General features: G+C 46.9%; 1 protein-coding gene across 2 annotated transcripts; it reads right to left on the bottom strand.

The window, feature by feature from the left end:
• Window positions 1–3: 3 nt before the first annotated feature.
• Window positions 4–25,443, bottom strand: CCDC113 (coiled-coil domain containing 113). Of its 2 annotated transcripts, XM_029074991.2 has the most exons (9): window positions 25,271–25,438; window positions 20,872–20,998; window positions 18,262–18,423; window positions 15,441–15,596; window positions 12,463–12,543; window positions 11,864–12,019; window positions 8,630–8,737; window positions 3,757–3,912; window positions 4–188 (listed from the first exon to the last, which is right to left on the bottom strand). In XM_029074991.2, exons 1-9 carry the CDS (start codon window positions 25,378–25,380, stop codon window positions 108–110), a joined length of 1,137 nt encoding a protein of 378 aa, XP_028930824.1. In that variant the 5' UTR covers window positions 25,381–25,438; the 3' UTR covers window positions 4–107. The 2 variants fall into 2 exon arrangements, with proteins under 2 accessions (XP_028930824.1, XP_028930826.1); XM_029074993.2 differs by lacking the exon at window positions 3,757–3,912 and having other exon boundaries at window positions 25,271–25,443.

The raw sequence follows: 25,443 nt of genomic DNA, 5'->3' as shown, positions 1-25,443 counted from the left end.
GGATTTGCTTAGAAGTTTGGGATTTTATTCGCAGAGAAGGTATCTCCAATTTTTCGGTTTCAGTGTCTTGAGCAGTTGGTCTCAAGCGTCACCTCCGGTTGGCTACCTTATAGCGGAACACGCATCTGCGCTTGTTGTTTAGCCATTTTCAGTTGATTCCAAGTTTTGTGGTAACCTTTCAAGGACAGCTGCAGAAGAAGAAAACAATTGGCTCTTACAGAAATAGTAGAAGCAATAACAGTAACAGAATTAACTGGACGCCCACTGGACGAGTGTACTGTAATAATAATAATAATAATGCTGGTATTTGTTAAGCGCTCACTATGTGCAGAGCACTGTTCTAAGCACTGGGGTAGATACAGGGTCATCAGGTTGTCCCACGTGAGGCTTAGAGTTAATCCCCATTTTACAGATGAGGTAGCTGAGGCACAGAGAAGTGAAGTGACTTGCCCACAGTCCCACAGCTGACAAGTGGCAGAGGTGGGATTCGAACCCATGACCTCTGACTCCCAAGCCCAGACTCCACTGAGCCAACGCTGCTTCCTTGGGCAGAACAGAATGACTAAATGGAGCTGCCTGCATAGTGGATAGAGCACGGGCCTGGGAGTCAAAAGATCATGGGTTCTAATCCCATCTCTGCCACTTGTCTGTTGCGTGACCTTGGGCAAGTCACTTCACTTCTCTGTGCCTCTGTTACCTCATCGGCAAAGTGGGGATGGAGACTTTGAGCCCCACAGGGAAGAGGGACTGTGTCCACCCCAGCGCTTAGTACAGTGCCTGACAAATAGTAAGCACTTAACAAATGCCACCGCTGTTATTAATGACGAGGAACTTATGCTCTAACAGGAGAGACACAGACACAGATATCTCCAACTAGAGTGGTCAAAATAAATGGCTTTGTGCATTTAATTGGCTTGTCTCTGTATGCTTTTATATTCATTCATTCAATAGTATTTATTGAGCGCTTACTATGTGCAGAGCACTGTACTAAGCGCTTGGAATGGACAATGCGGCAACAGATAGAGACAATCCCTGCCCAATGACGGGCTCACGGTCTAAACGGGGAGACACACAGCAAAGCAAAACAGAACAAAACAAAACCAGACATGATCAAGATAAATAGAATCAAGGGGATGTACACCTCATTAACAAAATAAATAGGGTAATAAATAATATATACAAATAAGCACAGTGTTTATAGAGAGCACGCTCTCAGTCTCGTGCTATTTTTATTAGTCAGATTGTTCTTTTCACTGAAAGAAAAACCTGTGGTTTCTCTCCTGATCACCGGGTGGGGCTTAGCAGTTCAGCAGTCTCACGGTGTCTGCCTACCAACCGCTAAGTTGTGGTAAGACCCCTCCACCCCCATCTTTGGGAAGTGGTTTCCATTCATTGAAACGAGAATCCTCCTTTTTCCTTCTTCGGAGTAATTCCGGCTACTTTCCAGCTAAAAATGACTTCTTTCAATTATAGATTCAGATTTGATTTACTGAATAAAATAGCAATTTGGAGCAGGCGGTGAAACTACGCCGAGATAAGCCGTCTGCAAAGTGTGCAGTCTGTCTGTGAGAACGGCAACACTACCCCGATTCCCTCAGCAATTCGTTTCCGCAGTCTATTGCGTCTACAAATTAATTTTGCTGTTGAGCTGGCGATGGTGCTTCCTTAGGCACAGGCTGTGTTCGGCAGAATCACCCAGTTTCTCTCTAACTAGCAAACATTAGTGTGCTAATTCTCTTTCCCCTTTCCTTCCAGAGACCCCTTTAAAGTGTGGATACTGCTCTGCACGGGTTCATCAATCAGTCAATCACTGGGATTTATTGAGCGTTTCCTGTGTGCAGAGCGTTGTACTAAGCGCTTGGGAGAATACACAACAACAGTGTTGATAGACACGTTTCATGCCCACAAAGAATTTACAGCCTAGTGGGGGAGACAGACATTAATATAAATAGATTAAGGGTAGGTAGAGAAGTGCTGCGGGGCTGGTTCCATACCAAAATATGGCAAAGTGAGTTACAGAAATCAGACCCGTAAGCCCCAGTTTGATATCGATCCGTAGCGACGGTTAAGGAAGGGTCCCCGGCTTCCCCTATTTCCTCACCTCTCTAATCTAAGCTCTAATTGAAGCTCTTCGTGGCCTGGAATCATGTCTACCAAATCTGTTGGTACCAAGTGCTTAGTACGGTGCTCTGAACAGGTAAGCGCTCAATAAATACCATTGATGGATTGACTGGTTTATTCCTCCAGTCGTATTTAGTGAGCGCTTACTGTGTGCAGAGCACTATCCTAAACGCTTGGGAGAGGACAATATAACAGAGTTGGTAGACCCATTCCCTGCCCACAAGGAGCTTAGCCTAGAGGACTGATTGATTGATTCCTTGAATTTCTACAGTTCGGGCTACGGAAAGTGGAGACTCTTTCTGGCTAAAATCCCCGATAGCCTTTCCTACGCTCTACTGCGACCTCACCGGCAGCCCCCTTGCTTGGCCTGTACGAAGTTGGAATCCACGGCCCCTACCCAACGGCTATTCTGTAGAGCGCCTAGTGCAGGAACTAATCAATCTCTGATAGGAGATTATGGTTGTGGGCAGGAATGTATCTATTTGTTGTCCTTTTGTACTCCCCCAAGCGCTCGGTACAGTGCTTTGCACACAGTAAGCGCTCAATAAATACGACCGAATGAATGAATCATCACCCTCACGGGCACCTCCTCCATTGAGACGTTAACCCCGCTGCTTTTGGAGCTGACCACCCATATTCACCCCAGCGCTTAGTACAGTGCCTGGCACATAGTAAGGGCCTAAGAAGTACCACGATTATTATTATTATTGTAATCTAAGACAACCAAAAATTAAAAGTTTCTAATTGGAGAAAGAAAAACAAAACGACCCTAATTGAGGGATGCCCCGGATAGTTTGCTCCTTAAAATGTAAGAGGAGAAGCATGGCGTAGTGGATAGAGCACAGGACTGGGAGTCAGAAGGTCATGGATTCTGATCCCGGCTCTGCCACTGGTCTGCCGTGTGACCTTGGGCAAGTCACATTACTGCTTTGCACATAGTAAGCACTTAAAAAATGCCATCATTATTATTATTCTCAGTGCTTCAGTTACCTCATCTGTAAAATGGGGGTTGAGACTGTGAACCCCACATGGAAAAGGAACTGTGTCCAACCAATTTGCTTGTATACAGCCCAGTGCTTAGTTCAGTGCCTGGCATATAGTAAGCGCTGAACAAATACCATCATTATTATTATTATTAAAACCAGTCCCCTCTTGCTCTCAACCCCTTTTAATACCTCCTTGTTGCCCCTGCCTTCAAAATGAAAAGTTGCCACCTAGGATTTCCCTTATGTGTATGGATTTATTAGTTAAATCCTATTATAACTCTCCGGTAGAACTTGGTTCCGAATAACCTACATGACAATTACTGGCTAAAAATGGGCAGAGGGGAGCTGCCTTATTCTAGATTTTATTAAGAGAACAAACAATTTAAGGCACGTGTTCAGAATGTAGATTCGATCTGATCCTCCCAAATGATCTATTCCTAAGTAATAGGAGAAAAAATTAGGCAACACTGTTCATTTGCTGTTAGAATAGTTAAAATAGCAGTTAAATGGTTTTACAAAGTACCCTGTTCAAAATAAATAGAAAAATGTCTATAAGTATACATGCACTCCCATCCCTAGCCCTAAAACACACGTACTCATTTTTTTTTCCGGAAAAGATGATATCTGCAAAAACAAGATATTGTTTTACCTCTGCAATCTCTACTTTCCTCTCCCATATCTCGATACTCTTCTCTAGGTCATAGCTCTCCATGGTCTCCTGAACATACTTCATTACATGAGGTACTCGGTAATTTGAGAGCTGCTTCCTCAGTTTCTTATTTAAACTCTCTGCTTGGGCTCTTTCCTAAGAGGAAAGATGAGAACAGACCGAAGTGGATGGCGTTTGTCGCTCTGACTTTAAGTGTGGATTTGCATTAGCATCTCGGGATCACGTTTTGTTGGCGAAAAATCACCTTCGTCTTTTGCGTTTGGGAAAAAATAGAAAGTCACCCTGTTTTGAATGAGGTGAGGTTTTAATGTATTTGCCGTTTATTGATCTTGCAAGGCTCAGAAATCTTATGATTCAAAGATCTGCCCCTTCCTCAAAAGACCCCAGAGTGTCTCGTTCAGAGTGTGCTGAGTATAGTGGTGAAACTGGTAACTTCATGCTTAATCCAAAGACTTATGTCCCATTAAAGAAAAAATATTCAAAACGCTCATAACACTACAATTTGTTTTTTCGTCTTAGAGCTAATCTTTGTACTCATGACAAAAGGCAGTGTGGTCTTATGGATAGAGCACCTCTAGACGCTAAGCATGTTGTGGGAAGGGAATACGTCTGTTTATTGTTATATTGTACTCTCCCAAGTGCTTCAGAAAGTGCTTTGCACACGCTAAGTGCTCAGTAAATACAACTGAATGAATGAAGGAATGAATGAATGAGCAGCGGCCTGGGAAACAGAGGACCTGGGTTCTAATTCCAGTTCCATTACTTGTCTGCTGTGTGTCCTTGGACAAGTCACCTAATTGATCTGTGCCTCAGTTTCTTCATCTTTTAAATGAGGATTAAGACTGGGAGGCCCTTCTGGGACACAGACTGTGTCCAGCCTGAGTAGCTTATATCTACCAGAGTGCTTAATACACTGCCTGGCAATAGTTAGTCCTTAACAAACATCAATCAATCAATTGTATTTATTTATACCATTAAATAAATATATATACATTTATATAAATAATATGTCTATAGACACGTTTACATACAAATGGGGTTTCTAGGAATATTCGCATATTCCTAGAAAGCCCATTAAGTTGTATTTTCGACCCTGTTTAATTTTTGCCGAGATGTGTTGTCTTTCTAGCCCCTCCTGTCAGGTGAAAGCATAGGTAGAAGGGATTTTTTTCTACCCAAAAAATCTAGATTGAAGAGTTTGTATTTCCTGGTGTCATGATAGAACTGGAGTCAACAGGTTGGCTCCCCAAACAATAGATGAAGCTGCCCCAGGCCACTGCCCAGAGGGAGAACCCTGAGGTCAGCAGAGGGGATGAGCTCATTGTTCTTGAGGGGTCCTCACCCTCCAAGTGGTCATCTCCCATCCTCCAGGGCCATCGATCAATCGATCAATAAATCAAATGTATTCATTGAGTGCTTACTTTGTGCAGAGCGCTGTACTAAGCGCTTGAAATATAACAGACACATTCCACAGTGAGCTTATCGGGAAGATTTACTTTAGGCATCCTGGTTCCATGCCAATATCACAGACCCATTGCCTGACCACACCAAGCTTATCACGAGCGTGGCCTAGTGGAGAGAGCACAGCCCTGGGAGTCAGAAGGACCTGGGTTCTAATCCCAGCTCAGCCACTTATCTGCGGTGTGACCTTGGGCAAGTCACTTAACTGCTCTGCGCCCGTTCCCTCGTCTGTAAAATGGGGATTAAGACTTGAGCCCTAAGTGGGACAGGGACGATGTCCAACCTGATTATCTCGTATCTACCCCAGTGCTTAGAACAGTGCCTGGCACATTATAGGCACTTAACAGATACCACTATTAATATTCTCATTATTAGTTTAAACAGTCTGGCTGCATGACGATATCACAGGCCCATTCCCTGCCCACAACGAGTTTATCGTGAAGATTGACTTTAGGCTTTCTGGCTGCATGAACCACTCTGCCGCTGATGAGCTAAATATAGCGGTGTTAGATGGGAGGGGCGTGATGAGAAGGGGTTTGTGCTAGAGGTCGAGCTGAATATCCCTTCTGCATGTACAGAATCTCACTCTGGAGACTCCATTAGGCTTCCCAGCTGAGTCTTAATCTAGCTGTGAATGAGGTGACACGTAGAGGGGACACTGTATCTTTAGGTAAGGTTTAATGACTGCTTACTGTGTGAAGAGCACTATGTAAGTGCTTGGGAGCCTGTAATGAGAGTAAAAAGAGGCGCTCCTTGCCCTGGATGAGCTTAAAAGCTAATGGGACAGGCAGATCAGAATTGCATATATACAGAGCAGGAGGAATAATATAGCTACAACTGTCTGCTATTGTCGTGGCTCAGTGGAAAGAGCCCGGGCTTGGGAGTCAGAGGTCATGGGTTCCAATCCCGGCTCTGCCACCTGTCAGCTGGGTGACTGTGGGCAAGTCACTGAACTTCTCTGTGCCTCAGTTACCTCATCTGTAAAATGGGGATTAAGACTGTGAGCCTCACGGGGGACAATCTGATTACCCTGTACCTCCCCCAGCGCTTAGAACAGTGCTCTGCACGTAGTAAGCGCTTAATACCAACATTATTACTCTCCCAAGGACTTAGTACAGTGCTCTACACACAGTAAGCACTCAATAAATAGGATTGAATGAATGGATGAACCACAAAAATTGGAAGAGAATGAATTCATTCATTCATTCAATAGTATTTATTGAGCTCTTACTATGTGCAGGGCACTGTACTAAGCACTTGGAATGTACAATTCGGCCACAGAAAGAGACAATCCCTGCCCAGTGACGGGCTCACAGTCTAATCGGGGGAGACGGACAGCAAAGCAAAACAGAACAGAACAAGACATCATCAAGATAAATAGAATCAAGGGGATATACACCTCACTAACAAAATAAGTAGGGCAATAAATAATATATGAATGAAATATAAATGGATTTTTTAAATGGTATTTGTTAAGCGCTTATTATGTGCCAGGCCCTTTATTAAGCGCTGGGGTGGGTACAAGCTAATCAGGTCGGACACAGTCCAGGTCCCACCCGAGGCTTACAGTCTTAAATCCCCATTTTACAAATGAGGGAAATTTGGCCCAGAGAAGTGATCATCTTTCTAAAGAAACGTTCAGGACGTATCACCCCTCACCTCAAAAATCTCCAGCGGTTGCCTATCCACCTCTATATAAAACATAAACTCCTCACCATTGGTTTTAAAGCTCTCCATCACTTTGGCCCCTCCTACCTCACCTCACTTCTCTCCTTCTACAACCCATCCGGCATACTTCGCTCCTCTGGTGCTAACAGTCTCACTGTGCCTCAAGCTCGCCTGTCTCGCCACCGACGCCTGGACCACGTCCTACCTCTGGCCTGGAACACCCTCCATCCTCACATCCGCCAGATAATTACTCTCCCCGCCTCTTCGAAGCCTTACTGAAGGCACATCTCCTCCAAAAGGCCTTCCCAGACTAAGCTCCATCTTTCTTTATCTCTCCCTCCCTTCCAGGTTACCCTGACTTGCTCCCTTTGCTCTTCCCCCCCCCGCCCCACAGCACTTACATAATATATCTGTCATTTTCTTTATGTATATTGAGGTCTGTTTATTTGTATTGATGTCTGTCTCCCCCGCTCTAGACTGTGAGCTCATTGTGGGAAGGGATTGTCACTCTTTATTGTTGTATTATACTTTCTCAAGTGCTTAGTAGAGTGGTCTGCACATAATAAGCACTTAATAAATATGACTGAATGAATTAATCAACGAAAAGTGACTTCCCCGGGGTCCCGCAGCAGACAAGTGACGGAGCCGGGATTAGAACCTAGGTCCTCTGACTCCCAGGCCATGCTCTAGCCCTTAGGCAATGCTGTTTCGGTTAAGGGGATGATATCTAAGGGATAGCCGTGTACAAGGATGACTACTGGGCTAACCTGGCCCGTAGAGGATGTAATGAGTTGGGGAAAGCCTCCCGTAGAAGGTGGGTTTCCACGAGGGCTTTGAAGATGGGAAAGGATGCGAGCTGGTGGATTTCAAGGGGGATAAAAAGGGCTTGAATCAGAGTGGTAGCCATAAGTATGGAGAGGAAGAGGTCTGAGGAAAAAAAAACTTGACAGCATTTAGAGGCTGACTGAAAAGGAGTCAAAGAGGGCATCCACGTTGAAGTTGCAAGCTTCTGCGAATAGGGAAAATGGCGGTGCTGCTGAGCGTGACGGGAAAGTTAAAAAAAAGTGAATGGGGATGAGGGTGAGAATGGATTCAGTTTTGCCATTTTGGGTCCTCCCAGGTATCTCCGAATTGACCCAGAAATCTGTCTGTTGACGACTTCTCCCCAGCCATCCCCGGGATTGCACTTGGATTTGCTCCCTTTTTTCAGCCTTCCCTCAGCCCCACAGCACTCGTGTGCACAGCCGTAATGTATTTGTTCATATTAACGTCAGTCTCCCCCTCCAGACCGTAAGCTCGTTGTGGGCAGGGAATGTGACTGCCAACTCTGTAACATGGTACTCTCCCAAGCTTTCGGGGCAGTGTTCTGCACAAAGTAAGCGTTCGGTAAATACGATTGATTTATCGATGAGGCCTCTCCCCAGCCTACTGGGTGGGAAGGACAGGGCTAGAGTGGAAAAACCTGAAATGCCATCCGTCATTCATGCCGAAATGCTGACATCAGAGTTCCTGGGGCTGACTTGGAGCTGGAACCGGTGAATCCGTGGGCTCCCAAAATGTTGATTTTGGCTCCACTGTGCAATCCCTAGTAATGTTAGTCATGTGCTTAGCGTTAGGCTTGCCCAATCCACCTTTTGAAGGGATACCACTTTTTTAATGAAAAAATCATCTTCTAAAGACATTTTTTTGCCTGACATTCCCTGAAGGTTTTATCCCCTCTTACCTTTTCTCCTTGGATGGTTTCCCTTTCAATTTTCTCCAGCATTTCTTTTTTCAAGGAGATCTCTTTTTCCAGGCGGCTGGATGTCTCCATTGCGTTCTGCAACTTTTTCTGGAATCAAAAATATATGTTTTTAGGATATTTGTTAATTGCTTACTATGTGCCTGGCACGGGACTAAGCATTGGGCTGGCTCTAAATCAATCAGATTGGTCACGGGCCCTGTCCCACGTGGAGTTCACAATCTTAATCCCCATTTTACAGATGAGGTGACTGAGGCACAGAGAAGTGAACAGGCAAGTCACTGAGAAGAGCAGATTACACTACCTGAAAAAGATGGGGGTTCTTAAACTGCCGTGGAAATATGGAGAGGCCTCCGCACTCAAGGAATGAGACGATGATGGTATTTGTTTAGCGCGTCCTCTGCGTCTCTACGTCGCTACATAAGATACAAGCTAATCAGGTTGGACACGGTCCCCGTCCCATGTGGGGCTCCACAGTCTCGATCCCCATTTTACAGCTGAGGTATCTGAGGCCCAGAGAAGTGAAGTGACTTCTCAAGGTGGCACAGCAGAAAAGTGGCAGAGTCGGATTAGAACGCAGGTCCTTCCGACACCCAGGCCCGTGCTCCATCCACAAGGCCATGCTGCTTCCCAGGTAGGTGCCATCGTACTTTCGTGGCCGCTCTGGCCGACCCCAGCCGGGGCAGATAAATCCAATAGAGTGGGCAGCCCATCTCCAACCCTGGGCACCTCTTTTTCCGGCTCCTTGGCCACTAGTCTCAGAATCGCCACTTACCCTTAACACGTGATGGGGAGACAGCTCCGCGGATCAGGAGCGGAGATCTTATCAATCAATCTACTGTATTTACCGAGGGTTTACTATGTGCAGAGCACTACCCTGAGCGCTTGGGAGAGCACAGTGCCACGGGATTAGCAGACACTTTCCCTGCCCGAAACAAGCTTACAGCCTCGAGGCCATCTATTCCTGCTCAACAGAGATTCTCACTGAGGATCTGGTTTTTCATTCTTGCTCTGACACGGTAGCCACAATAGGGAAGTAGCACGGCCTAGTGGGAAGAGCACGGGCCGGAGAATCAGAGGACCTGCTCTGCTACTACTCGACTCCCGGCTCTGCCGCTTGTCAGCTGTGTGACTGTGGGCAAGTCACTTCACTTCTCTGTGCCTCAGTTACCTCATCTGTAAAATGGGGATTAACTGTGAGCCTCACGGGAGACGACCTGATTACCCTGTATCTACCCCAGCGCTTAGAACAGTGCTCTGCACATAGTAAGCGTTTAACAAATACCAACATTATTATTATTACTTACCTGCTGTGACCTTGGGCAAGTCACTTACCTTCTCTGTGCCTCAGTTTTCTCATCTGTAAAATGGGGGTTAAGACTGCAAGCCCCATGAGGGACAGGGACTGTGTCCAATCTGATTGGTTTATATAATAATGGCATTTGTTAAGCACTCACTACGTGCAAAGCACTGTTCTAAGCGCTGGGAAGGATACAAGGGGATCAGGTTGTCCCCACGTGGGGCTCACAGTCTTAATGCCCGTTTTACAGATGAGGTGACTGAGGCACAGAGAAGTTAAGTGATTTGCCCAAAGTCACACAGCTGACAAGCGGCAGAGCTGGGATTTGAACCCCTGATCTCTGACTCCCAAGCCCGTGCTCTTTCCACCGAGTCACGCTGCTTCTCCTCTACCCTAGTGCTTAGTACAGTGCCTGGCGCTGGTAATTGCTTAACAGATCCCATAAAAAGTCACTTAACTTCTTTGTGCCTCGGTTCCCTCATTTGCAAAATGGGGATTCAATTCCTGTCCTGCCTCCTACTTAGACTATCAGCCCTATGTGGGATTTGATTATTCTGTACCCACATCAGCACTTAGCCCGGTGCTCGGCACATAGTAAGTGCTTAACAAGTATTATTATTATTATCGTTGTCGTTGTTATTATTAAGCCTATTCTTGTAAAGTGTCCAAGGTTGTTTGATAATCCAAGAGGGAAAATAGTGTGGCTGGTTTCTGGATTAAAGGAATATCTTTAGGTATTCTCCAGCTATCGTTTCTAAAGGCAAAAACAGTCTCCTGTTTGTCTGAGAGGTATAATTGTCTGCAGATGTAGAAAGATATTCCACCCCTGGGTGAAGTGAACAGATGTTTAGTGTTATCATCATTAGCCCCACATAGTTCTCGTGTGAAGGAGGTGGGGAGAATTGGGGAGGGGGGTGGTGATGGGAAAGGAAAAATTCAAGCTTCAAGGGAGAGGAAGGCAGAATTCTCAATGAAAGGGGAATCGGGCTTTGCTCTCTTTCTTTTTGTCCGTCCCAATTAATCATCTTTCCCCCACCCAAAGGTGCCCCCAAGAATACTTCGGCTTGAAGAAACTCACCTACTTCATGCCTAGAGTAATTTCCTAGTAATGTCACTCCTCTACTGCTTCCTCTTTTGGGGGTGCGGAAGGAAGGACTTAAAAGCACAACTTCAGGATCTGTGTGTCTCCTTCCCACTTTCTTGCTCCCAACCAACTCCCCCTGAGGACCTGGTTGGCTATCACCCCTTCCCTAGGCTGGAATGTCACCGGTAACGGTTTGTCTGTCTAGATGTTTTTTTCTATTATTTTTTTCATGGTATTTATTAAGGGCTTACTATGTGCCAGGCTCTGTTCTAAGCGCTGGACTGTACTAAGTGCTCGGGAGAGAACGATTCAATAGAGTTGGGAGACCTGATTCTTGCCGTTAAGGAGCTTATAATTCTTTCATTCATTCGATCGTATTTACTGAGCGCTTACTGTGTACTAAGCTCTCGGAAAGTACAATTCGGCAACAGATCGAGACGATCCCGACCCAACGACGGGCTCCCAGTCTAGAAAGGGGAGACAGACAACAAAACAAAACAAGGAGCCAGGCATCAATGGCACATAATATATGTAATTATAATGTAAGCTCATAGTGGGCGGGCAATTTGTCTACCAACTCTGTTATATTGCACTTCTCCCAGGTGTTCAGTACAGCGCTCCGTACACAGCGCTCAATAAACCTGATCGATTGATTGCTAGTCAGGGAGATGCCGTCAGCTTCTTGTAGGCAGGGAACCCGCCTACCAATTCTGCTGTACTCTCCCAAACGCTTAGTACGGGGCTCTGCACGCAGGCAGCGCTCAGTAAATACCATCGATCGATAAGTTACCGACAGGGAAAGCGGCAGAATGCAAGGATTTACAAGGCTTACTTTGTAGAAGTTGAGAACTTGGAGAGTGTTTCCCGCTGTCATCTTCAACTGAAGCAGTTCTCGGTTCCGTTCGTCGATCTTCTCCAGAAACTGAGCGTTCTCAATCTTCAGCTGCTGGAAGTCGACTTCGTGGAGAGCTTCGTCAACCTCTTCCTTCTACAGCCAGAAAGGAGCAAAGAGCTGAAGAGAGATTTCTCTTCCGAGCTCCGTCGACGGTTACAATCTGGGTGCCTTTGCAAGTGAGATTTAAAGATATTTTATCCTTAAAACCTCAGACCGGGAAAGTTGCCTCAGTTTTCTTGAAATTTACAAAGCTGCAGCTGTGGTCCAACTGACATTTTAAGAATGCATCTATCCCTTTGGTTCTCACCTTATACAGTGCTGTGATATCCTCATCTATTTCTAGAAAGTGGCTTCAAGCTTCTTTGCCCCAGGCCTCCGATGGATTTTAAAAATAGGTTTTAGAATAACCCATCCCTCTGCCACGTGAGGGAACTGTTCTCGGCCCCTTCGCCTCATAAAAAAAGGAAGTTCTCTGCAAAGACCTGACAGAATCCTTCCTGATTTAGCCCAACCTGACATACCGGCTCATCACAGACCTGTTTCAGATGCAGTAGTATTTTTTTCTTCTGGGCTTTGAGAGAGATATTCTTCAGTCGCAATTTATCTTTCATCAAGTCCTGAAAAACAAGAGATGTTGTTTAATCTTTTTCTTCTTCCCTATCGTTTGGAGGTCCATACTAATAGTCAGAAAGGGTCTTAATGCTTCACTTTAGATCTGCCACTATTCGGGGCTCAGGATCTGGGGTTTGCACAGATCATGTCGCCGGCAGATCATTTCCCTGGCTGGCTCTAAAAATAGACATGGTTACCTGTCTGCTGTGAGACCTAGGGCCCGGTTAACTCCTCTTTGCCTCGGTTTCCTCATCTATAAAATGGGGAGTTCATCATATTCTCTCCTACTTAGACCGTGAGCCCCAAAGGGGCAGAGACTGTGTCCAGCCTGATTATCTTGTATCTACCCCAGCGTTTAATAATAATAATAATGTTAGTATTTGTTAAGCGCTTACGACGTGCAGACCACTGTTCTAAGCACTGGGGTAGATACAGGGTCATCAGGTTGTCCCACGTGAGGCTCACAGTCTTAATCCCCATTTTACAGATGAGGTAACGGAGGCACAGAGAAGTTAAGTGACTTGCCCACGGTCACACAGCTGACAAGTGGCAGAGCTGGGATTAGAACTCATGACCTCTGACTCCCAATCCCGTGCTCTTTCCACTGAGCCACGCTGCTTCTCGTAACACTTAGTGTTTGGCACACAGTGGGTACTTAAATAGCATAATTATTATTCATCATCAGTAGAAAAGGCTAACTTGGGTGACACAAGCAGGTGCAGAACTGACTGGAGTTAGGGGTTTGGGCTGGAAATCCCTGCCAACTCTGATCTTTTTTGAATGGTATTTGGGTCAGGCACCATTCTAAGGGCTGGGGTAGCTACAAAGTAATCTGGTTGGACACAGTCCATAATAATAATAGTTATTACTGTGGTAAAAATAATAATAGTTATTATTATTATGGTATTTGTTAAGCACTTACTATGTGCCAGGCACTGTTCGGAGTGCTATGGTACATGCAAGATATTTGGGTTGGATACAGACCCTGTCCCGTGTGGGGCTCACAGTCTTAATCCCCATTTTACGGATGAGGTCCAGAGAAGTGACTTGCCCGAGGTCACACAGCAGACAAGCGGCGGAGCCGGGATTAGAACCCAGGTCCTTCCGACTCCCAGGCCCGGGCTCTATCCGCTAGGCCACGCTTCTTCTCTACTGAATGTCTATTTCCCGAGTGCTCATCTGTTGTATTCCCATAATATCATTCTTTCTCTCAGACTGACTCTGACACCTCCATCTCTTCATTCCCATGACCACGGTCCATGAATGGCTATGAAAGGAATGCAACATATGATGATATTTGGTTTGTAGCAAAGTGGATTGGAGCGTGCCAGCTATCGGTCTTAGGTATTTCATGATCGTATCATAATACATACCCTGAACTGGTGCTGAGATTTAAAAAAATAAATAAATCCCTCCAGGACCTCTGGTGAACCCGGTCATCCCAGCAATGAACGGGCTTTCGGAGGAGCCACCGGGTTCAGGACTTTGACTAAGAACAAGAAGCACCGCGTCCTGGGAGCCCAGCTCTGCCTCCTGCCTGCTATGTGACCTTGGGCAAGTCACTTACTTCGTTTCTCTGTGCCTCAGTTTCCTCAACTGTAAAATGGGGATTCAATACCTGCTCTCCTTCCTGCTTGGACCGCAAGCCCCGCGTGGGACGGAGCCTGCGTCCGACCTGATGAACTCGTATCTACCCCACTGATTAGAACTGTGCTTGACACAGAGTGAGCACTTAAATATCATAATAAAAAAATTAATGATTTATGTGTTAATGATTTATTTATAAATTTGTAATTTATTAATTGAATGGAAAGGGCACAGGGTTGGAAGTCAGGAGATAATAATAATAATTATAATTGTGGTATCTGTTAAGCATTTACTATGTACTATTCAATAGTATTTATTCAATAGTAATTATTGAGCACTTACTATGTGCAGAGCACAGTACTGAGTACCAGGCATTCTACTAAGCGCTAGGGTAGTTACAAGGTGATTAGATTGGACAGAGTCCCTGTCCCACATGGGGCTCACAGTCTTAATCCCCATTTTACAGATGAGGGAACTGAGGCACCGAGAAGTGAAGCGACTCGCCCAAGCTCGCACAGCAGACAAATGGCAGAGCCGGGATTAGAACTCAAGTCCTTCTGACTCCCAGGCCCGGGGCTGTAAACCACACTGGTTTGCGTCTGGGTTCTAATCTCTGCTTTTCCATTTGCCTGCCATGTGATCTTGGGCAAGTCGCTTCACTTTCCCATGCCAGTGTTTCCTTCTCTGTAAAATGGGGTTCTTCTTCTCTCTCCCTTTTGAACTGGGAGCCCCACGAGAGACAGGGACTGGGTCCCACCTGATTATCCGGTATCTACCCCAGCACTTAATACAGTGCTTAGCACCTAATAAGGGTTTAATAACATTAATAATAAGAATAATTGTTCATAGTGTTATAAAATAATACTGTATTAAATGTTATTGATAACATCTGCTTTCATCCTATTATTATTTTGGTATTGGTTAAGTGCTTACTATGTGCCAAACATGGGGGGAGATGTCAGAGAAGCAGTATGGTGTACTGGTTAGCCCACAGGCCTGGGAGTCAGAGGTCATGGGTTTTAATCCCAGCTCTGCCACTTGTCTGCTGAGTGACCTTGGGCAAGTCATTTACTTCTCTATGCCTCAGTTACCTCATCTCCCAAATGGAAATTAAGACAGTGAGCCCCACGGGGGACAGGGACTGTATCTAACCCGATTTGCTTGTATCCACCCCGGCGCTTAGTACAGTGCCTGGCACACAGTAAGCGCTAAACAAATACCATCGTCATTAACACTTAATCGCGTCAGACACAGTCCCTGTCCCACGTGGGGCTCAGAGACGAAGTAGGGAGTGAGAACACTTTCCCAGGCTCACCCTGAGATGGTTCTTATCCTCCAAGTATTTCATTATCTTCTGAGTGGCCACGATGCTCCCTTTCTTCTTGGATAGGTTTTGAAGAATATCCCGGTCGAAGTCCTGCATGGCTTTCTTAAGTTCCGCCCACCGGATTTCCGCTTCCTCCAGGATGGCCTAAAGAAATTGGGCACGGACGTTCAGGGAACTGAGGCTCAACGTGCTCTCGAGCTTGGAGCTGACAAGGAGTGTGAGGGAAAAGAATAGGGATTTTGGCTACCATCTGTTCGCGAAAGGCTTTAAAGATGTCAGGCCTTTTCAAAAGATCAAGTGGACGGTCGGTTCCTCTTTGTAGCTCAGAGTGGAATGAAAAGCTCTTCTCAGCCAAAGGAGTCGCTTCTAAAATAGGGGCGGGGTTGGTGCAGATCTGGAGCCCGATTTTAATTTTTGCAGGATTCGTGATTTTTGAGAACTATTTGCGAGGCCTCTGAAACTACTCCGTTGGCAAAAGAGAGATACAAACAACAGAAAATGCTGCTATAGAAACAGGTATATAATATTAGGAGTTTTGTAGCAGAATGTGGCCTAGGAAACTGGTAATCAGATATAAAACTATATCAGGCAATCTGATCAATCATTCGGTCAATCGGTGTTACTTAATAATAATAATAATAATAATGTTGGTATTTATTAAGCGCTTACTATGGGCAGAGCGCTGGGGTAGATACAGGGTAATCAGGTTGTCCCATGTGAGGCTCACAATCTTAATCCCCATTTTACAGATGAGGTAACTGAGACACAGAGAAGTTAGGTGACTTGCCCACAGTCACACAGTTGACAAGTGCAGAGCTGGGATTCGAACCCATGACCTCCAACTCCCAAGCCCGGGCTCTTTCGACTGAGCCACGCTGCTTCTCAGCTACTTTGGGCATTTACTCTATGCAGAGCACTGTAGTACGCACTTGGAAGAGTACAGTACAGTACAGTCGGTAGGCGTGATTCCCTGTTCTCAGGAGGCTTATGGTCTAGAGGAGGAGTTTACAATCCGAGCGGCATCTAGATATTTTTGCCCCGGAGTATTCTGATTCCAGGCTCTTACAACACTATTTTTAGCACCAGGCTCCCTGCTCAATAGAAACCTTGAGACGCAGCGTGGCCGAGTGTTTAGAGCACAGGCCTGGGAGTCAGAAGGAACTGGGTTCTAATCCCAGTTCTGCCATCTGTCTGCTGGGTGACCTTGGGCAAGTCACTCCACTACTCTGGGCCTCAGTTCCCTCATTTGTAAAATGGGGATTTAGAGTGCGAGCCCCTCGTGGGACGGGATCATGTCTAGCCTCGCTACCTTGTATCGACCCGGCGCTCAGTACAGTGCCTGGAACATAGTAAGTCCTTAAAAAATACCATTTAAAAAAAGCCTCCTCAGAGCAGCGGGGAAGGAAAGAAGAGATCGACATGAACAAATCCCGTCCCCAGAGGCACGCCGTTCTTTCTATCTTGAGCATTTCATTTCTATATCTGTCTCCCCCTCTAGACGGGAAGTTCGTTGTGGGCAAGGAAAGCATCTAGCGACTCTATTAAGCTGTTATACTCTACCGAGCGCTTAGTACAGTGCTCTGCACGCAGTAAGTGCTCAATAAATACCACTGCTTGGTTGCTGCTATGGGGCTGGGCAGCACCTCTTCTTCCCCCACCTCAAGACAAGCTTCACTGTTCTACCGCTTTTCGGCCATTCGCTCGCCGGATGACCTCGGGCAAGTCACTTACCTTCTCTGTGTCTCAGTTTCCACGCCTGTAAAATGGGGATTCAAATACCTGCTCGGACACTCTCGAGAAGAGTAAACTCTGAGTCACTTTATATTGGTGACCCAGCAATTTCCTCATTTTTCAGAGGAGCTGCCGTGATGAAAGAGATAAAAGAAAAGCTCAGAGGGGACCCTCGTGCAATAACACTCTTCCGACCAGCAGCAGAGGAGATTAAATATTCTACGGCCAAACTTGCAGTTCGCACCTGTCCCAAGGTAGTCGGAGAAGTGGAAGGAAATGATGATCAGACGAGCACCGTAAAGATTATCTAGAGTTACTGACCCTCAACGTAACAAATCAATTAGGGCTGCTCCCCTCCGCCCTTGGGGTCTAGGGGGTCTGAGGGGGAGCGGCGGCCTTCTCCACAATCAAGCCCTCTCTGCTCAGGAGGAGGAAGCTGAAACAAGTTGGTTAATGGCTTATCCATCTATCTTATCATAATGTTTACAGCAGTCGAACTGGTAGAGGGGGACGATTGCCATTTTTGGAAAAGTACGTACGAAATCGGTGAATAACTGACCTTTAGACATTTAAGATTGGGCACCTTGTCATCTCCGTTCCATCCATTACGGTTAATAATAATGTTGGTATTTGTTAAGCGCTTCCTATGTGCAGAGCACTGTTCTAAGCGCTGGGGGAGATACGGGGTCATCACGTTGTCCCACGTGAGGCTCACAGTTAATCCCCATTTTACAGATGAGGTCACTGAGGCACAGAGACGTGAAGTGACTCGCCCACAGTCACACAGCTGACAAGTGGCAGATCCGGGAGTCGAACCCGTGACCTCTGACTCGCAAGCCCGGGCTCTTTCCACTGAGCCACGCTGCTGAAGAGGTTCCACCTCTCGGGAATCAGAGTCTTTAAAGGAAAGAACTTTCATTCATTCACTCAATCGTATTTATCGGGCGCTTACTGTGTGCAAAGCACTGTACTCAGAGTACAATACAACCACAAAGAGACACATTCCCTGCCCACAGTGCGCTCACAGCCAAGACGGGGAGAACTCGGCAGATCGTCTTCTTCTCGGTGCTTATTTTACCTCGTGATTTTGCAGATCCCGTTCAGAATTGGCCCTCATCTGCCTCATTTCTTCCTTAGTTTCTTCCAGCTCCCGTTGCCCCAGTTCATATTTCTGATCCATTGTTAAGCCGATGAGACGTTCTGCCGTGGCCCTGGATTTGGATTTCCGTCGATTGCGTAACTGTCATTGAGAAATATAAAGATACCGAGGAGGGAGTCGTCACCTAAGTGAGCCAGGAAGCAAATCGTCTGGCACGGGCGCCCTCCGAGATGGAGAGGGACCTTTGGTCTCTTGGGTGCTACCGCAAGCCCATCTGGAGGAGGAGCATTGATAAAATGTCCCGATGGGGAGGAAAGCTGGAGAGAAAGTGATCGATAGTCAATTAATTGACTAATCAATCACCCGCTGAGCAGACACTGTACCCTTGGAGACGGGACTCGCAAAAGTAGCAGAAGTCAATCGACCGATCATATTTAGGGAGAAGCAGCGTGGCTCAGTGGAAAGAGCCCGGGCTTAGGAGTCCGAAGTCATGGGTTCTAATCCCAGCTCCGCCACCTGACAGCTGTGTGACTCTAGGCAAGTCACTTCACGTCTCTGGACGATCTGGGCCTGTCACTCCCCTTCTTAAACAACTCCAGTGGTTGCCTATCAACCTCCGCTCCAAACAAAAACTCCTCACTCTAGGCTTCGAGGCTCTACATCACCTCGCCCCCTCCTACCTCTCCTCCCTCCTCTCTTTCCACCGCCCACCCCGCACGCTCCGCTCCTCCGCCGCCCACCTCCTCGCCGTCCCCCGGTCTCGCCCGTCCCGCCGTCGACCCCCGGGCCACGTCCTCTCGCGGTCCCGGAACGCCCTCCCTCCTCACCTCCGCCAAACCGATTCTCTTCCCCTCTTCAAAACCCTACTTAAAACTCACCTCCTCCGAGAGGCCTTCCCAGACCGAGCTCCTCTTCTCCCTCTACTCCCTCTGCCACCCCCCCTTCACCTCTCCGCAGCTAAACCCTCTTTTCCCCCTTTCCCTCTGCTCCTCCACCTCTCCCTTCCCATCCCCACAGCACTGTATTCGTCTGCTCAACTGTATATATTTCCATTACCCTATTTATTTTGTTAATGAATTGTACATCGCCTCGATTCTATTCAGTTGCCATCGGTTTTTACGAGATGTTCTTCCCCTCGACTCTATTTATCGCCATCGTTCTCGTCTGTCCGTCTCCCCCGATTAGACCGTGAGCCCGTCAAACGGCAGGGACCGTCTCTATCTGTTGCCGACTTGTTCATTCCAAGCGCTTAGTACAGTGCTCGGCACATAGTAAGCGCTCAATAAATACTATTGAATGAATGAATGAATGAATGTTACCTCATCTGTAAAATGGGGATTAAGTCTGTGAGCCCCACGTGGGACAACCTCATTACCCTGTATCTCCCCCAGCGCTTAGAACAGTGCTCGGCACACAGTAAGTGCTTAACAAATACCAACAATATTATTATTGAGCGCTTACAGTACACAGAGCACTGTACTAAGCGCATGGGAGAGTACGATACAACAGAGTCGGTAGACCTGATCCCTTAATGCTGCCCGATGCGTGGAATATCACCGCTCTCTGTGGAAAGAATCTCAGTAGCATTTTTTTAATGGAGGAAAGGTAACAAAGTTTCAGGGGAAAAAACTGTCACCAATCAATGGTATTTACCGAGTGCAGAGTACTGTGCTAAACGCTTGGGAGAGTACAATACAATAGCATCGGTAGACACGATTCTGCCTTCAAGGAACTTGCAGTCTAGTGAGGGAGACAAACATTAAAAGAAATTATAAAGCCTGTTGTGTTACCTTGGGCAAGCCACTTCACCTCTCTGGGCCTCAGTTTTATCTCATCCGTAAAATGGGAATTGAGCCTGTGAGCCCCAAGTGGGAGATGGATTCTGTCCAACCTGATTGTCTTGGATCAACCCCGGCGCTTAGTGCAGTGCCTGGTACGTAGTAAGGGCTTAACAAATGCCAATATTATTATTATTGTTATTTGCCAAAGGACAAGGATATGTACATAAGTTTAGGAGGTACACACACACTCAGTTGCATTTCCTGACCCAAGTTGAAAGTAGAAAACCTACCTAAAATAGCGTTAGATTATAAACTCATCCTCTAGACTGTAAACTCTTTGTGGGCAGGGACTGTGTCTACCGATTCTGTTACACTGTACTTTACTTTCCCAAGTGCTTAGTACATAGGGGGCTCTGCAGGCAGTAAGCTCTCAATAAATACCACGGATGGATTGAGAAGGTCAGAAACAAAAAGCGAGAGTCCTTATTTTACTGAAAGCCGAGAAGGCTTGACCTATAAATTAAGCCATAACCTGCTCTTTTCTCTCTCTTTCTCCTACGTTTAAGGGAACGAGCTATTCGGAAAAGATAAAAAAAATCCCATCACTATTGACAAAATTTGTGACTGAAAATTCCCCTTTCCGCACTTGTCAGGAAAGCACCGCGAGGCCGCTGAAATGAGAAACAGACTGGGGAAAGAAACAGATGGCTTCACGGATTGAGACGCGAACTGACAAGCGGATCCCGAAATAGTACTCCCACCTAGAGACACAAACTTAACGTAAAAACGCTATCGCTAAACACGGTACCTGGGAAAAGTCCACCGAGGAGGTTTTGAAATCTGTCATTCGTGGGCCACGCTGATCTTTTGGCTCCAGTTTATTGAGATATTTTTCAAACATCTCGGTCTCGATTTTGAGGGTGGCGTTTCCATAGCTGCAAGAGAGAGGGACGTAGAGTGAGTCAAGCCTCGCCGTTCAGATTGCGTGAAGCCAACAGGTCTGTGGTCAGTTTCTTACATACTGTTCATGGGGGCTGAGAAGAAAAAAAAAAATGCAGATGCAACTCAAGATCACGAGTTTAGCCTCGACAAATCTACCGTACGAGATCGAAAGCCCCATCTGGGCCACCACATTCTTGAAATTGCACACACCCACAACGTTCAGATGTTTCCTTGGGTTTATGTTTTCTCAGTTATTTTATTTCCAGGACCAAACAGATGGAATATTCTACTGGAAATGCATTATGAGTCGAGGGAAGTTTGCAACAGATGGCTCTGGAAACGTTTGAGAAGACGGCCCTGGTTCATCATTCGCAGCCGAAGAAAATGACTTTTTAACCTCCTCAAGGGCAAGTAAACGATATGGGTTGGAAGCGATTTCTAACCTGAACCGAAGGAAATGTAAAAAAAAGAGAAGGGGGGGGCGCGGAGGGAGAGTCAAAACTTGTATCTCTTCTGTAGTATCAAGCGGTCTATGGCTACATCTTCTCTGGGATTTTTCCGAACCAGGATTTAAATCAGCGTTTAATAAATGAGAATGAATAAATGAATCAGTGGGATGTAATGAGTGCTCACTGTCTTAGAGCAGCGTACTAAGTGCTTGAGGAGAGAATAATACAATACAGGTAGAAGGCTCAATTCCTGCCTCCGAGGAGCTTGTAACGTAGATGGAGGAGGCAGATGTTAAATAATAATAATGTTGGTCTTTGTTAAGCGCTTACTAGGTGCAGAGCACTGTTCTAAGCGCTGGGGTAAATACAGGGTCATCAGGTTGTCCCACGTGGGGCTCACAGTTTTCATCCCCATTTTACTGATGAGATAACTGAGGCCCAAAGAAGTGAAAATAAATCACATTCACGAGTGTTGTGAAGCTGGGGAGAGGTGAGTATCAAAGTGCTAAAGGGTGATGGGGGCTGAGGTGGGGACTAAAAATAATAATAATTAATAATGATTTGGGTATTTGTTAAGTGCTTACTATGTGCCAAGCACCGTTCTAAGCGCTGGGGTAGCTACAAGGTCAGCAGGTTGTCCCACGTGGGGCTCGCAGTCTTCATCCCCATTTTCCCGATGAGGTCACTGAGGCCCAGAGAAGTGAAGTGATTTGCCCCAAATCACACAGCAGACTAGTGGCGGAGCCGGGATTAGAACCCACGACCTCCGACTCCCAAGCCCCGGCTCTTGCCACTGAGCCACGCTGCTTCGCTGGAATCACAGGTTATAAAGGGAACAGACCCAGATGCATAAATGGCGCCGAAGGGAGGGCCAATATTGAGGAAAAAGAGGTTTCATCAAGGAAGGCCTCTTGAGAGTGTGATTTTAGTAAGGCTTTGAAACAGGGAGAGTGGTGGTGGACAGAGCACGGGCCGGGGAGTCAGAGGATCTGGGTTCTAATTCCACTGTGCTACTTGCCTGCTGGGTGACCTGGGGCGGGTCACTTCACTTCTCTGTGCCTCATCTCTAAAATGGGGATTAAGACCGAGTGCCACGTGGGACATGGATGTATCCGACCTGTTCAGCCTGCATCTACCCCAGTGATTAGTATAGTGCCTGGCACATAGTAAGCGCTAACAAACACCGTAAAAAAGTGTGGAAATCTATGGCCATTTTAATCTTTTTCTTCTATGATGATAATTTTGGCATCATGCCTATACTGTAGATGCTCAGTTAATATTGAATGAGAGAAACATAATGAAATGGGCTTGAATTAAATATTAACTGATGGTGAAATAGATGTCCCTTTTAGAGCTCAATACTTTTTTAAGGATTGGCAAGAGCTCAGGAGAGCTTATTCCTCAGACGGAAGATGGTCGATAGCATTCTTGGCCAATTCCACAATTGCTGTATTGCATTCAACCGATTCTTCGGCTAAGCGGGATCGAAGCTGGTCTTCAGCTTATTCCTCAGACGGAAGATGGTCGATAGCTTTCTTGGCCAATTCCACAATTGCTGTATTGCATTCAACCGATTCTTCGGTTAAGCGGGATCGAAGCTAGACTTAACAAAAGGTGGGGATGCCGTAAAAGATTAAAAGTGGTAAAAAACGAAACCAAGCACAGTTCTTAATTATAACTCCGTAGGGGAGCTGCGTGGCCTAGAGGAAAGAAAAGAGGCTTGGAAGACAGAGGACCTGGGTTCTGATCCCTGCCCTGCTACTTTTCTGCTAGGTGGCCTTGGCAGGTCACTGCGCTACTCTGTGCCTCAGTTTCCTCACCTTTAAATTAGGGATTAAGGCCGTGAGCCCCCATGTGGGACAGGGATTATGTCCAACTCGATTATCTTCTATCTACCAAAGCGCTGGCACATAGTGAGTGCTTAACAAATACCAGTTATTATTATTATAACTAGACTGTTCTCCATTATAAGTCCTCTAGACCAAAAGCACGCCGTGGGCAGGCAACGCGTCTACCGACTCTGTGGTATCGTACTCTCCCAAGCGCTTAGTACAGTGTTCTGCACAGAGCAAACCTTCAACGAATACGACGGACGATAACTATAAATCTTCCCTCTCTTTCTCATTCAAGAGAAAGGAAGGAACGGACTGGACATCTTGTTCCTCCCCTACCCTTATTCCCATTGCCCGGCGAGGTTTTTCCCAGCGTCTTTGTAGTCTAAGGAAGAATTAAGGGCGTTTGCGAATGACCCATGCGTATGGTATGTTTGGCGAGGGAGGCATATACTAAATTCTAATCCCACAGAGCAGGATCAAAGGCGACGAGGAGCGGCCTCCGCCCTTTCTCTCCCCCGCCACCTGCATAGCTGAGGGAGGGAGAGAGGGGAGGAGGGAGAAGAATAACTTGTATCTACCCCAGTGCTTAGAACAGTGCTTGGCACATAGTAAGTACTTAACAAGTACCATCGTTATCGTTATCATTGTTATAATTATTATTAAGAGGGAGAGAAGAGCCATCCCCAGCCGCCCCGGGGAGTCCCAGGGCACTGAATTTTCATGGCATAATGGATAGAGCACCGGCCTAGGAGTCGGAAGGTCGTGGATTCTAATCTCGACTCTGCCGTTTGTCTGCCGTGTGACCCTGGGCAAGTCACTACCCTTCTCTGTGCCTCAGTTACCTCATCTGTGAAACGGGGAGCGAGACTGTGAGCCCCACGAGGGATGGGGATCGTGTCCAGCCCAATTTGCTTGTATTCACCCCAGCGGTTAGTACAGTGCCTGGCACATAGTAAGCGCTTAACAGAAACCATAATGATTATTATTCTCTGTCTTCAGTTACCTCCTCTGTGAAATGGAGATTGAGACTGTGAGCCCCACGTGGGTCAGTCCAACTCGATTTGCCTGTATCCTCCCCAGTGCCTGGCACATAGTAAGTGCTTAAAAAAAACCCATATTTATTATTATTTTCTGTCTTCAGTTACCTCATCTGTGAAATGGAGATCGAGGCTGTGAGCCCCACGTGGGTCAGTCCAGTTTGATTTGCCCGTATCCACCCCAGCGCTTAGTACGGCGCCTGGCACCTAGTAAGCGCTTAACGAGTACCATCATCATTATAATAACGTTGGTATTCGTTAAGCGCTTACTAGGTGCCAAGCACCGTTCTAAGCACCAGGGTAGATAGAAGGTGATCAGGTTGTCCCACACGGGGCTCCCAGCCTTCATCCCCATTTTCCAGAGGAGGTCACTGAGGCCCAGAGAAGCGAAGTGACTTTCCCAGGGTCACACGGCTGACAAGCGACGGGTTCGGGGATGAGAACCTCTGACTCCCAAGCCGGGGCTCTTTCCACTGAGCCACAATAATAATAATAATAATGTTGGTGTCTGTTAAGCGCTTACAAGGTGCCGGGCACCTTTCTAAGCGCCGGGGGAGATAACAAGGTCAGCGGGTTTGTCCCCCACGGGGCTCCCAACCTTCATTCCCATTTTCCAGAGGAGCTCACTGAGGCTCAGAGAAGCGAATTGACTTTCCCAGGGTCACACGGCTGCCAAGCGACGGGTTCGGGGATGAGAACCCCTGAGCTCTGACTCCCAAGCCGGGGCTCTTTCCACTGAGCCACAATAATAATAATAACGTTGGTGTCTGTGAAGCGCTTACAAGGTGCCGAGCACCTTTCTAAGCGCCGGGGGAGAGACGAGGTCAGCGGGTTTGTCCCATATGGGGCTCCCGGCCTTCATCCCCATTTTCCAGAGCCTCCCCCCGATCGATCACTGTCATCAGGTTCCTCATGGGTGGCGCGGAGGGGAGGGCCGGAGGTACCTGAGGTCCTCCACCACCCCAAACAGCTGCAGCACCGGGAAGGCCGCCGACTTCTCCCCGATCAGGGATTCCGTCCGGACGCTCTCCGTGTCCTCCTCCAACGAGGCCATGCCGCCCCGTCGCCAGGGGAAACGGGGCCGGCGGGCCGGGGATGCCCGTTGCCAGGGGCGACG

Source organism: Ornithorhynchus anatinus, chromosome 11 (genome assembly GCF_004115215.2).
Source record: "Ornithorhynchus anatinus isolate Pmale09 chromosome 11, mOrnAna1.pri.v4, whole genome shotgun sequence".
Classification (NCBI taxonomy): domain Eukaryota; kingdom Metazoa; phylum Chordata; class Mammalia; order Monotremata; family Ornithorhynchidae; genus Ornithorhynchus; species Ornithorhynchus anatinus.
The sequence above is the reverse complement of the archived record's forward strand: the minus strand, read 5'-3'. Positions and strand labels throughout refer to the sequence as shown.

Bases quoted from the DNA above. Each gene is read 5' to 3' on its own strand.
- CCDC113 (XM_029074991.2), bottom strand. From the start codon at position 25,380: ATGGCCTCGTTGGAGGAGGACACGGAGAGCGTCCGGACGGAATCCCTG. The intron at 8,738-11,863 runs GTAAGCCTTGTA...TTTTGATTCCAG, and splicing joins AAGTTCTCAACTTCTACAAA to AAAAAGTTGCAGAACGCAAT. The intron at 189-3,756 runs GTAAAACAATAT...CTTCTTCTGCAG, and splicing joins GGAAAGTAGAGATTGCAGAG to CTGTCCTTGAAAGGTTACCA.